This window comes from Colletotrichum siamense, assembly GCF_013390195.1.
Source record: "Colletotrichum siamense strain Cg363 chromosome Unknown KSG_Cg363_contig09, whole genome shotgun sequence".
Classification (NCBI taxonomy): domain Eukaryota; kingdom Fungi; phylum Ascomycota; class Sordariomycetes; order Glomerellales; family Glomerellaceae; genus Colletotrichum; species Colletotrichum siamense.
In genome coordinates this window covers 596,528-610,390 of record NW_023501022.1, presented here as the reverse complement: position 1 = coordinate 610,390, position 13,863 = coordinate 596,528, and the positions used below count along the sequence as shown (strand labels likewise).

At 55.1% G+C, this 13,863-nt stretch overlaps 3 protein-coding genes across 3 annotated transcripts; all 3 read left to right on the top strand.

Annotated features, from left to right (window-relative positions):
* Positions 1-52: 52 nt before the first annotated feature.
* On the top strand, positions 53-1,095 carry CGCS363_v012929 (Coatomer subunit epsilon-1; the record flags this gene model as incomplete). The annotated part of the gene is made up of 4 exons (XM_036644778.1): positions 53-446; positions 500-642; positions 691-929; positions 987-1,095. 4 exons carry the CDS (start codon positions 53-55, stop codon positions 1,093-1,095), a joined length of 885 nt encoding a protein of 294 aa, XP_036489771.1.
* A 2,790-nt stretch (positions 1,096-3,885) lies between these two features.
* ptf1-0 (Pdp3-interacting factor 1) lies at positions 3,886-4,912 on the top strand (the record flags this gene model as incomplete). The annotated part of the gene is made up of 2 exons (XM_036644777.1): positions 3,886-3,982; positions 4,041-4,912. 2 exons carry the CDS (start codon positions 3,886-3,888, stop codon positions 4,910-4,912), a joined length of 969 nt encoding a protein of 322 aa, XP_036489770.1.
* Positions 4,913-6,280: 1,368 nt separating this feature from the next.
* Positions 6,281-7,291, top strand: CGCS363_v012927 (uncharacterized protein; the record flags this gene model as incomplete). The annotated part of the gene is made up of 2 exons (XM_036644776.1): positions 6,281-6,518; positions 6,588-7,291. 2 exons carry the CDS (start codon positions 6,281-6,283, stop codon positions 7,289-7,291), a joined length of 942 nt encoding a protein of 313 aa, XP_036489776.1.
* Between the last annotated feature and the right edge of the window lie 6,572 nt (positions 7,292-13,863).

The window sequence follows — 13,863 nt, the reverse complement described above, 5'->3', positions numbered from 1 at the left end:
ATTTGGCGTTCGACATCAACGACGAGCATCCGACCTCAACACAACCGCCAACATGGACCCCTACTCTGCCGAAGGCGAACTGATCAACATCCACAACCATTTCCATCAGGGTCAATACCAAGAGGTCATCGACTACGATACCTCCGCCCTTTCTCCCGAGAATGAGCTTCCTGCCCGAGTCCTAGTCCTCCGCGCCCGCGTTGCTCTGGGCCAAGCCGAAGATGTCATCGCCGACGTCCAGGGAGAGAAGGAGCCCGAGCTGGTTGCAATTGGTGCTCTGGCCGAGAGTGCATTGGGAAAGACGGAGTCTGCAGTGAAGACGATCGAGAAGCTCGCCGCGTCCGAGGGAGAGAATGTCACAGTCCAGATTGTTGGAGGTACCGTCTTGCAGGCGGCAGGAAAGTCAGAGGAGGCTCTTGCGCTGTTGTCGCAGCACCAGGGCAGCCGTAAGTTATGAATGCATGGCTTAGGTTGACTCCAGCTAACCTATGTTATGCAGTTGACGCCGTTGCTTTGATTGTCCAGATCCACCTCCAGCAGAACCGAAACGACCTCGCCCTGAAGGAGGTCACCGCCGCCAGGAGATGGGCCCAGGATAGCTTGCTGGTTAACCTGGCTGAGTCGTGGGTTGGTCTGCGACAGGTACGATATCCATACCTCAAACGGAGATACTGTGCTAAGATGTGATAGGGCGGAGACAAGTACCAACAGGCTTTCTACGTGTTCGAGGAGCTTGCGCAGGCGCCAGCAACATCTTCGATCGCGACGCTGGTGTCCCAGGCTGTTGCTGAGCTGCACCTGGGACGTGCAGAGGAGGCACAGTCTGCCCTGGACCAGGCTGTCTCGAAGAACCCCAACTACGCCGAGGCCATTGCCAACCTGCTTGTGTTGACAGTGATCTCTGGCAAAGATCCCAAGGAGTTCACGGAGTAAGTGCCGCCCCTGTCCGAGGCAATGAGGCCGAGTTGCTAACCACTAGAACACAGGAAGCTCAAGGCAGCGGATCCCCAGCACCAGTTCCTTGTGGATTTGGAGGAAAAGAGCGCGTTGTTCGACAAGGCGGCAACCAAGTACAGCGCCAAGGTGTCAGCATAGGCTGTGGTTTGATGTACTGCTGATGAGGCATAATGTTAGGCGTACGGTTTAGAGGAACTCAAATGGATACATCGGCTCGGAAAAGCGCAACGAGACCACCCGAATTACTACTTTCCGCTTGAACATACCCATCCCGTTCTACTCGGTATTCCAAAATTCGCTCTCGGCTAGAGGCGCGCGACCCGCCAGTGATCGGCAGGCCTCGAAGGGGCCGATGTTTGTCGTTCTGGTCTGGACAACTGTTGGCCCCGAAGAGTGCATGGTCTGGCCCCGGGCATGGTAGCGCGGCCGGCTTGTGAAGGTCGGGTCTACCGAAGCCGCCCGAAGTGACGGCCCGGCGTCTTGTAGGAGGATGATTGACATCATGGCCTTCCATTTCCTCACTAGTACCAAGCGCTCTCTGCGTGGCCTCTTCCTCCTGAGTCAGGGCAAGCAGGGCTTAGGCTTCTGGCAACCGTCAAGAGTTGTGAGAGTGGTTGGCTAGGTCTTACCTGCAGTACTCTCAGACGGGGCTTTGTGGTCTAATGTTTTCCCCCGCGGAGTGGAATTTCCGGTGGGTGCGAGCTAGGGCGACAAAGGGAACTGTGAATTCGCCACTATCTTTTTGCATCGCACAATACGATATTCCGTCTGACTGGCTGGTTGTTAGTGCTGTGGAGAGACGTCCGAAGACATTCGGTGCCCGGTATCTCTTCTCGATGCCAAGGGCATAGTGAACGCAAGTCCAGCGATGAGTGATGATGCTCCGTCACATCGTGAGGAGATTGGATAATTTTCGGAACACTGTCGAGCACATGCTGATTTCGAAGAGGTTTAAGCAGCCTCTGTCGTCATCGCCCAGTGCAAGTTGCCATTCATAACCAAGACTGAACATGAAGCCAAATGAGGAGTGGACGCAGGTGAAGGTAACGGTAAGGACCCCTCACGATGGTGAGCGGAGGTGGCCAAGGCACCACGACACGACAGGCATGTTGTGCCTCACCGCCATGGCGGCACGGAATCTAACAGTTGGAGGGTGCTGCGCATGGAGTTGCAGTTGCAGTTGCATTTTCGAGACGGGCTCTCTGCAGACCTAGCCGTAGGTAGGCCGGGTGAATTGGAAGCGCGGCCCACTGCAGATGGGATGGAGTCTAGGATTCGACGATTCGACAGAAGTTCTCCCTGCCGCCCCAGCATCCCCGACCTCGCTTGTTTCGATCTGGTCCTCAAGCCCCTTTCACAATGCATATGCAGGACTCCACGGACTGTGTCTAGACAGGCTGGAGTGCAGAACGAAGATGCTGACAACGCAGTCCAGCCTGCAGAGACAGCGGAGTAACCTAGCTAGTGTTCTGCTTCGTGGAGGAGGTTGAGTACAGGCGAACTGCAGCACGATGCAGGCAAAGGTAGGAGTGAAAAAGCCCCACCAAGGACAGAATGACATCATAGCTTCGAGTCTTTGATTTCTGCGATTCCCCGCTGTCCAACCAAAAGGCACATGCTCAAAGCGCCTTTCCGGTGTGGGAAATCATGGGTAAATTTTCAAAGTGTTAGTGCCTTGACTGTTGTGCGCATCATGGACGACCAGGCTCCCGAGGGCTACACTACATGCACATTGCTACCGGCATCAATGTTCGTTTGACTTTTGCAATCCAATCCTTCCTCTTGCTTTTCGCTCACTCAGCCAACTCAAGCAGGGGGCTGGAAATACCTACCGCCCTCGGCAACATTGTGTCGTCAGCCCCATGTCGATGGTTCAGCGCAGTTTGGATGCGGCCGGGGGCTTGGCTGTTCGCCGGGGCTGGAATGTTCTGTTCGCTCGACTTTCGGACGGATGTATCACCTCGCCTCCCGATCCCCTGTAGAGAGAGACGGAGGGGCCGCTGTCCGAAGTATCGAAATTCTGCACCAGCGACTAGCTGCGTACCGGATCGGAAACAGTTTTGTCTTTTCGCTTGTCTCTGATGCTTATCTGTAGGAAAACAGAAAGTAGGTCGAGAACACGTCCATTCCTGTTCCCGGGGGCGACATGGGAGGGAACGGCCTGCCGATCAGCAGCGGCTCTGCGAAACTCGGCGAGTGGGAAGAGAGAGGCTGAGAGGGCTGGAGGCTCTCGTCCGAGTGGCAGTCTGCCACTTCATCGACCCGGCCGATTTGTCAGGAACACTGCCGGCCGCTTCCCGTGATAGTGGAAGCGTGGCTGCGCTCCCGTTCATCCACCGACAAAAGACCAGAGTCTTCCAGTCATCCCAGTCAGCCATCGCCGCGCTAAAGCCCCCGATTTGGCATGGTTTGGAAAAAATCAAAAAGAAAGCCAGATGCTACGGGCCCTGTAAGACGCCGTCATCGTAGTAGCATGCCCAGTCTGCGGTACGCCCGTTGCGCCGCCGTCCGCGACGGCGTGCCAATTCTCTTTAGCATCCCGGAAGCGGCTTCTGGCCTGGCTTTCTCTTCGCCAGGCCGCCCATGCTCGTTGTCCTCATGCAGCATGGCGCGCCGTGACGTGCCCACCGTGTCCGCGGGGGAACACGATGGTGGAATCTACTCTTAGCCCGTCATCGTGGAGGGTGGATGGGCTGTGCGCGCTTTATCGCCGCTACCGCTCGCGGGTCGGTCGAGAGTTCGGCGACATCGTGTGGGCATTGACTTCTATAAAGTCGGACACCATCCCGTTGAAACCTGTTCGTGACAACTTTATTCGTTAGCATTCGACTCCTTTGAAAACACGAGACTATAAAGCCTGAAGACGAAAAATCACTGTCGACTTACACGCATCAAACCTATCATACACAGTTATACACCACCGCCAACATGCCTATCGCACTCACTCCCCCCGAAGCCATGGTCGTTGCCAACGGCGGTCTTCCTCTCACTGAGAACAAGAAGCGCAAGATCATCTGCTTCTCAGGTACGAACGATCGACAACCCCAACGTGGGTCTTCGCCACGCCGCTAACAGCGATCTAGACTTTGATGGAACCATCTTCATGCAGGACACTGGCCACATCCTCTTCGACAACCATGGCTGCGGCTCCAAGCAGCGCGAGGTCCTTGACGAGCAGATCAAGAACGGCGAACGGTCGTTTCGCGATGTCTCCGAAGAGATGTGGGGTTCTCTCAACGTCCCCTTCGACGATGGCTTCGAGGTGATGGAGAAGACCCTTGAGATCGACCCTGCCTTCCAAGAGTTCCACAAGTTCTGCATCAGCAACTCCATCCCCTTCAACGTCATCTCCGCCGGACTCAAGCCCATCCTGAGAAGGGTTCTTGACACATTCCTGGGCGAGGAGGAGTCTGCTCACATCGACATCGTCGCCAACGAGGCCGAGATTACTGAGGACGGTACCGCCTGGAAGCCAATCTGGCTTCACGACAACGAGCTCGGCCACGATAAGGCTCTCTCTATGGGAGTTGCCCGCAAGGATGCCGAGATGGAGTGTGAAGACGGCAGCATCCCCCTCATCGTCTTCATCGGCGACGGTGTCTCGGACTTGCCCGCCGCGCGCCAGGCTGACGTCCTTTTCGCCCGCAGGGGTCTGAGATTGGAGGAGTACTGCGTCGAGAACGACATCTCCTACATTCCCTTTGACACCTTCGCCGACATCCAGAAGGAGATTGAGCGAATCAGGGAGGAGGACGAGAAGAAGACTGGCGGCAAGGGCATGCCCGCGGCCTTCAACCCCCGTGCCAACATGTGGCGCCGCATGTCCAGCAAGTCTGCCATCCCTCGCATGGTCGCCATGTCGCCTGCGGAGGAGAAGATGTTCCTGTGGCCCAACGTCTTCAGCGTCATGTCTCCCAGCATCGAGAAGACCATGGTCGCTCCAGTCTTGGCCTAGAGTGGCAGTCTTCTTTCGGCTTTGGGAATTTAATAGGTGTTCATGTATACGAGGGAATGCATAGCGAGCGATTTAATGGGATTCGGTTGGGCTGGCGCTTGGTTGGGACAGGTCGGACATTAAATCAGAAGATATTAAACCAGAAGATGGTCAAACAGATCTAGGTTAGAGGAAAGAAAAAATTGCTTACTGTTACACCTTACTTCAATACCAGTATCCAACTGTGAATTGTGACTAGCAGGTGTATGAAATATCTAAGTTTTACCCAGCCCCTGGATTGCATGATTTCTACTCATACCTTTACTTTACACTTTGCCATTTTCCAGGGAACCCCGTTCCTAAGGGCTGGCCCCCAATTCTGTCAATGGCATCCGCGGAGGGAGAAAAGTCTTTGCCGCTCATCCACCTAGGCGCCGGCCTCGGGTTCGTATTCTGCCAGCCAAGAATCGGTTTACCTCACACAGATTAGATCGCGACCCGGGTACGCCGCCCGTACGGGCTCCCACGCTGCCCCTTTGTTTCAGCTCGCAGTTGACAGCAAACGGCCGCCAACAATTTTGAGTGGGAAAATGTGGGAATGATCATCGTACCGCTCCACAACGAACAAGGTGTCGATGAGTTCGTCCCGTCTCTGACGTTTCTTCAAAAACGAAAAAAAAAAAAAAACCGCAGTTCTGTTGGATGGCAATGCAAAGTCCCAGGTTTCAGGGGAAACAATATAAAAACGCAGGATCAGGACCAGGGACGGGGGTGTTGTAAAATCTCTTGGGATCTGGGCAGAGATCTAATCGGGAGCCACTCCGAAATCCCAAGATCCAATATCCCCGAATAGGTTTCCCAATGCGGTCGACTTGCATGGGCACTCTGCCCTCTCTTGTCCACCTCGGGGTTTACGCTTATGTGAAGAAGGCAGCTGCTGCCGGTGTTCTCAGCCTCAAGGGGGGCTCTGTCAAATCTAACGGCGACAGAGGGGCATCTGATGTACATTAAAACGTGGGGAACGACAGCGGTTAATAACGATATGCTTCAAACAACGCCAAGACCACCTGAATGCCTTCCCTTCTCCATTGGGGAAGCGCCCTGCTGGGAACGCCCTAACCAACCCACCTGTCAAGACAGGGATGTACAGATCATCAACCTCCTACGAGATGTCAAAGTCAGATAGACTCACATTTAAAGCCACACGTATCGTTCATCCTGTCATGCCTGTTTCGTCGTTAACTTTCTTTCGCCATCCCATTCAAATTTAGCAACCTACGTCCGCTGGAGAGGAACGTAGCAGCTTTTTTCTACTTCTTCTTCTTCGTGGTCTTCACCTTCGTTTCCTGAACAAGACCCGTCACTCGTTACAACTTACCAAAGTCAAAGATGTACCACTCATCATCCCTCCTCCTGGCCACCGCCGGCCTGGCGAGCGCCTTTACGAACACAAAGGTCGACTTCTTCATGCGCAAGAATATCGACCCTATCGTCATCCCGGGCCAGTACAAGAGCCACATGCACAGCTTCTTCGGCAGCGATGCCGTGAACGTCAACCTGAGCACTACGGCGGAACTCCAACAGGGCTGCGCCACTGCCGAGAACCCCAACGACCTGTCCGTTTACTGTAAGCGTCTCCTTCTCATGAGCTGCGCTCGAACGAAACTCGAAGAACGGCCACTTACACCAAAAACAGGGATCCCGACTCTCTACCACGTCGAGGGCGACAAGCGCACCCCCATCGAGCCCGTCGCCTTCACGGCATACTACAACTTCGACAAGGACCCGGCTGAGGTCGCGATCCCGCCCAACTTCAACGTCGTCGCCGGCAACGCTCAGGCCAAGACGGTGGACGATCTCATCGAAGGCTCCGACGTCGCCTGGCTCTGCCAGAACCAGGACTTCGACGCCGGCGGCAAGAAGAACTCGGACTTCCCGCAGAGCACCTGCTCCACCTCGCTCCAGTCGGTCCTCTGGTTCCCGGACTGCGTCGACACGACCACGCTCAAGAGCGCGTACTCGAACAAGGGCACCTGCGCCGACGGCATGAAGCGCATGCCCCAGCTGCGCTTCAGCATCCGCTACGACACCAAGAAGGCCATCCCCGACGGCTGGAAGGGCGCGCCGCCCCTGGAGCTGGCGTGCGGGCCGAGCCACTGCTTCCACGGCGACTTTATCAACGGCTGGCTCGAGGAGGCGGCCCAGACCATGGTCACCGCGCTGACGGAGAAGAGGAAGTGGCAGGCCGTCGACGGGCCGAACGGCAAGGCCAAGGCAGGCTCCAAGTGCAAGGACAAGGCTACCGATGCGGACCCCAACAACGGCACGAACGATTATGCGGAGAGCGTCAAGCAGATGGCCAAGAGGAGGGTCAGCATGAAGAAGAGGATGGCTATGTAGGAGGTAGGAGGTGATAACTGAATGGTGAGAATGGTGAAAGTCGAGGATTGTTCATGCGTATCTTGGAGATGCTTCTTGTACAAAGTTTCAGACAGTTGTCAGTATCTATGTTGTGTTGAACACACCAGTCGTGAGAATATTGAAGTGACTTTGACGGCTGGTACCTATTGTTGAGGCAGGTGCTTGTCGATATCTCTTTCCCGTTGCTGGGCTTTGTGTTAGCCTCAGGTGGCAGCCTATACAATTATGCTCCTGCTTCTTTGCCCTCAACCGGCGAGAAGAACAAAATGGCCCGGTGGTCAGGTCAGCGCAATCGCAGCGCCCTGGTGAGCCATTATCTGATCGTTGGAGTTTAAGGGTTCAAGCGGATTCTTTCGACATTTGAAACTCTTTTTTGCAGCCTTCCCGTTTTCATTTGTTTCTTTTTTGGGAATGGTGTTTTTTCTAATCATGATCTGAACCTCGGTGCAAAGATTCCTGGATTAAACGTTAGTATCACAGACCTGACGCTTTTCCCATACGTGTTTGTTCTTCTTCATCAGAAGTCTTGCTTAGTGATGGAATGTTGACATTTTGGCGACGCCTACTTGCCAATCATGTTAATCTAATGCCCCCGGACAAATTGTAGTCGCTAATGACTCTAAGAGGAGATATCATTGTCACGGCATGGTAAGCGTAGGTAACCTGCAACTGACGACCCAGGCAAAGCCAGGAAGCGAGGTGCTGGCCGAGTGCACTTCCGAAAAGGAGTCCCAAATCGAAAGGGGGGCTGTCCGAGCTCTACGTCGCCAGAACTCTAGATCATGCATTTACCTGGGAAGCTGGAGCTGAAAGGCCCAGAGTCAGCAACTTTGCCATCGTATTCACATGCTGATACAACTCCTAAAGGGCTGTCTTTTCACGTTTCCATTAACTGCGTGCGACATAACTACCGCAGCTCCTCACCGGTGATATCTATTGCGATACCTGGTGAAGTTATGACTTATTTAATGCGGAGACGAATAGAAATAAAAATTGCACAGCAAATGAATTCCTACAAAACCTCCACTTCAATACTAGCTCCGTCGTCATCTGTGACTGAGAGTGACAAGCCCACGACACCCGGAAGTAGAGACGTGTGACGGTCCTGGCCATGCCACAAGAGAAGCCTCCAGAGCTCGACCTCGGCTGCGGCCATCTTTACGACGGTACTGGGCGAAGGGACGTTGGAAGACAGATTCAGTGAGTTGTTCAATCTACAACAGGATGATCGCGCAGACGGCACTATGAACTCCGCGAGCTTTCGTTCGCAAGCCAATCAAAGAAGCCAGTGCGTTTTGACGTTTGTAGCCAGCTAAGTTTACGCAACAATCAGAACCGCCTTGGCATGACCCAAGGGGAGAGACATCAGTTGACACGGAAAAGTTCTGGCAAGTTCTGGTAGATACAAAAAGGCGATGGGAACAGAGTCAAGACGGAAGAAGGATGAAATGCTTGGCATCTCAAGTCTGGGGAGACTCAAAGACGAGATCGGGTAAACTCACTGGGAAGAGGAACCCTACATCTCTTTTCCTTTGGACTCGCGCCTAATGTGGCGTCGATTTGGAATTTGGTCACTCAATGTTTGGGTGCACACGGTTATGTCTACATCCCTACAACCTCACTCACAGCTAGACACACTTAGTGCCAGATTACTCGGCCAAGGGGTATCGCGACTCGATCGTCGACTGCGTCGTGACGAGAGACAATGTGCAGGGCTCACAACTGTACTCAGAGAACACCTTGGGTGTCTCGTGTCAAGCTGTACACATGGCTGACCGAGTCTCCAGGTTGTTTCAACACGTATTCGCAGATATCATCCCAAGGGATTGGATTGGCCATACCAAAACCGGGACGAGCCGACGCGGCCGTTGTTTGACTCATGGTATTGACAATGTTTCCCGCTGGTTTGACCGTTGGAGCGGGCGCCAGCTGGATAGTCATCGTATCAAGGAGCGTTTGGTACCGAGAACAGCACAGCCAAGACCGTCCACGAGACGTCATGTTTCGTAGCCGGTTGCCAACATTTGTAGCCCAAGTATGAGTTCTGCGACTTAGATCAAGCGGCAAACTAGAGCAGTTTGACCTCATCAAAGTCATGCCAACGTTGGAGCGCTGAGGCAGAGGTGGTACAAGGGGCCTCGACCCACGCCAAGCGCGAAAGTTAGCAAAGCATCATACTTCAGACGAAATATGATGGAGCAAAGCAATGAACCAAGGGCCCCGTTCCGCGGCGCACCCTTCTGGTTAACCGGCGCACCCTTCGGTGGCTTGACGCTGAGGTAATCACTAGTGATTGGCTACTTAGAAACTCACGATATTTCTGCTGTACTGTGAAAATACTGTCCCTGCCCTTATTCTGCTAGCCTGCTTTCTGCTGGCTGGCTGGCCCTCTGCTGGCTGCCCTGCTTTCCTCCTGCTAGCTTGCCCTCTGCTGGCTGGGCTACCCTCTGCTGGCTGGGCTACCCTCTGCTGGCTGGGCTTCCCTCTGCTAGCTAGGCTTACCTTTAGCTCTGCTTTCTATAAGTGAGGCTTTAGAAGTAGAAAGAGGGCTAGCTAGTAGAGGGCTAGCTAGCTAGCAGGAGGAGGGCAGGGCAGCTAGCAGAGGGCAGAGTGAGGAAGACTTACACGAGTATGGTAGCAGACTTCACACATGCCTAGCCACACTCTAGCCACGAAGGGGTGCGCCGGTTAACCAGAAGGGTGCGCCGCGGAACGGGGCCCATGAACCAATGCACGAGGAGACTGTGGCAGCCCAGATAGTTCGGAGTCGGGGTGCTCGGGAGCGTCCATAGCTCCACGGGGCGGATATCCGGCCGAAGCTTGGAGGCTTGGCCCTTGCCCGTCGCAGCTGTGTGGTCTCGACAGCCGTGGTCCCCATCAAGTTTGGTGAGGTTTTGCGTCATAAATGGAGCCCTGGGCTGAACCGGCGACAGCCACAAGGACCACCAGACGGGGCCTTGGATTACTCTGGATCTGGTTGTCGCTGCCGCTGCCTGACACACCCTGTGGTGGTGGACGGGCAGGTATGTGCATTGGATAACAGGGCTGATGGTCTTGGATTACACGTAGAGGAGGAATGAATGACGGGTCTCGCTTTGCCTTGTAGGAGGCCTCGTGGAATGCTTGGCTTGATTAAGTTGGGGGTCTCGTTTGTCTCGAAATGGCTGGCAATTCGGTACCTAGCATGGAGCGGAGGCGGGTCGACCGTGGCTGTTTGGCGCCGTCGCGTACCGCGTACGGGAGGATGGATCGAGGTGAGCGCCAGACACCAGAGCGGTAGGTCGACGGTGAGTGGCATTGCAGACTGCAGAAACAAGGCCGATCCTTCGTGATTCGGATGGACGTCGAGTTTGATGGTTTGTTTCATTTCGCTGCTCATCGGCATCAGCACCAGCCCATCCGCCACGCCGTATTGGGCTGCGTTGGGTCCAATTGAATTGGATGATTTCGGCTGAGCTCAGGAGTGATTGTCGGATGGATTTGATTTGGGTTGGAATTGGAACAGCACCGCGAGGCAGCAGTCAGCAATCAGCATTTTAGCCATCAGGGAATGGATGCATCGAGGTAAGGTAGGCGCCAATAGTCGTAGCGGCGAAGCTTGGATCGCCGGGGCATCGCCGGCGGCCCGTGCCCCTTGGGAAGGTGACGGGAAGGTACCTGCTGTACGCGGTTCAACTTGCGCCTTCCCAAGGTTTCGTGTCCGATACGTCGGATTACCTCAGCTTTCTTTTGGATACCTACCTTACCTAGGTAGGTAGGCAGTGTTTGTGTGCAACCCCCACCAGTCTGTCTCAACTCTCAAAAGGATGCTGCTGATTGACCACCGCCGCGCCACGTCGTTTACATTGGGTTGCTGTTCGTCGCCCTGCGCTGCCCCGGGCAAACTTTGGGGCAACACCCGCAGATCAGAGGGAACGCGCACAAGGAACGTCAGGGAGCAGCAGGATGAGTCCACAAAGCTGCTCACGGGTCTGTACCGGGCGAGTTGGCAGAGAGCTGAGCCAGGATGGGGTGTTTTGATGACGAGGCCCGCCCGTGCCAAGATGGGAACCAATTGGCAGGACCAGACGTCGCATTTTATTCTCGACTGTCTGACTGGTCCCTGATGTGCTTAAGGGTGAGGTGAGGTGAGGTTCAGATGGCACGAGCCGCCTCTCTCGGCCCTTGCTGTTGTGAGATACCAGCTGTCCGCCTAGAGATCGACCAAGACTCTTGGGAGAAGGCTTGGAAGCATCCAAAGCCATCCGCGAGGGCTTGGCGAAAGGAGCCTCCAGTCGCAGTCCACCACCACATCCAGACCTCAGGGTGTGGCATGTGGACGCTCCCTTGCTCAGTGGTACGGATAGGGCAGAGACGGATGCACGGCAAGCAGATGGGGAAGGCGTCTGTGGGATAAATATGTTGTGCGGCGCTGCAGGTGCAGTTGCAGCCGACGAGGGGCGTCGCCGGGGGACTGGATTCGTGGAGATGGGGGGGAGAAGAGGGGGGGAAGCCAAGTCCTCCTCCGGGCCATGCCTCTTTTGAAATTGAGGGACTAAAGCCACAAGTAGGACGAAATTTGAACATGGAGAGAGAGAGGCCGAGGAGGGCGGGACTTTTGCGAGAATCCCCGTTACCGGGAGGCAGAGAGAGAGAGAGAGACGAATGAATATCGCCGGGTGGTTGAGTGATTTGATGAACGCATGTGAGGTTTGGATGCTGACCATCCGGCCATGTTGGAAAGATGCAAGGGAGAATCGGGTGACAGCCGTTGATGGGGCGGGAACTCAGGGGATGGACGGCAATATGAGCGATCCATGTGAAGAACAGGCGAAGATGAGGGGGAGCTGGGCTCTCAACCAGGTCTGCGACATCTGGACATGGGCTCTGACCCGGTCCTTGATCGAGGCCATTGACCTGTCTTGGTGCCGCCTGAAGACATGTGGATCAAGAAGTCGAGGACCCCCATCGAGATTCGGACAGTATTGACGCGGGATTCGGGGGTTAGTAAATGGTTGAAGCGATGCCAGGCCCCGGCCTCGAGTGGTCAAGAACTATCTTTGTTGGGGGCACCGGGCCGACTAACTCGACTAAGGAGGTATTTTGTACAAAGTATTTCGAGATGCGCGATAACACGTCGAGAGATGAGCCACCAACCGGGAAGAGCCAACCAACGGAGGGGACTGGCACGCGACCGAGAAGCGGGACGGCTACGGATACAGGGAAGAGCCCAAGAGGAAGGTCGACGAACGCGAGGGAAGAGTTGAAAAGGCAGAGAGGCACGAGGAAATAGCGAAGGATTTCGGAAGGGGAATGGAAGCGTCGACGGGGCGTGATGGGGGCACAGGACGGGGCTGAACAGGGAGCAGCATCTAATTAAGGACACGGTTTAATAGGACGGACAAATAAGCAGCTGGTCGATGGTCAGGACGGGCAGCCGAGGGCGGGCAGGGAGGTGCGGGTTGCGGTACTTTGATGCGCGTTTGAACAAGCAGCGGCGACAGACTTTGATCGGGCTTTTGCACGAGTCCGAGCAGCCATCTTTGCTCGATGTTAGTTAGGTGCTCATAGACATACAAGGACATGCTGGTAGACAGAGAGAACAGAATGGCGGTGGGAGATGCAATGCATGCAAATGCAGCTGAGAAACAAGACACTGATACTGATGCGCGTACAGACAGAAGACACCGACAGCAACACCACCCAACTGGCCAGGCCACAGATGCTGATGCAGTGAGTGAGTGGGTGGTGGTGCAAGTGTGAGAGACAAATTGAGGGTGCCTGGTCGAGGGACTCAAAGCAGCATTCTGCCGCGGTTTCTGGTTTCTGTTTCCAGCCGTTTCCAGCTTTCCTCGGGCTTCAGCTTCAGCTTCAGCTCCAGCTGCCTTCCCTGCTGCCCACTGCTCCCAAAACCTGGCGAATCCACCGCACGGCACCGCTGGGGATCGCAATCCGAAGCACCCGCGCGCAACCGCGACACTAACGGCCACCCGACCGGCAGACCATACGCATCTGGGACGAATACGCAGTAGGTCTGCCCGAATACTTCAGACGACCAGCTGCTATCCGTGAGGTACCTCGCTTTGCCGCCAAAAGCACACCAAACCACAAGTTCCCATGTACAGCTACCACTACCACCTCAAGTTAGAAACAGAATACCCGCGGTGGTGGCTTCAACACACGCATCAGATATGTCCATTACTGTGTAAATCCAGACACCACAACACGCTATTTGCAGGTGTCTGAACAAAGTACCTTGCTCTCCTTTGGCTGGCGGGATTTTCTGTCCATTGCTTGCCTGCCTGCCTGCCTGCTTGCTGTGCTTGCTTGCTCGCTCTCTGTGCCGGGGCGAGGCGGTCTGCGACACTGACGGCGTGCCATCTCTTATCCCACCCGCTGCTACTGCTGCTCCTGCTGCCACTGCTACTGCTGCAGCCATTCCCATTCCCCTCCGCTGCAAGCTCCATTCTCAGTCTTCCTTGCCATCTCTCTCACCCGAGTCCCGATCTTTCCCTGGGCTGTCTGTCTCACGCGTCTTCCACTCCTTTTTGCTTCTTGTTCACATTATCCGT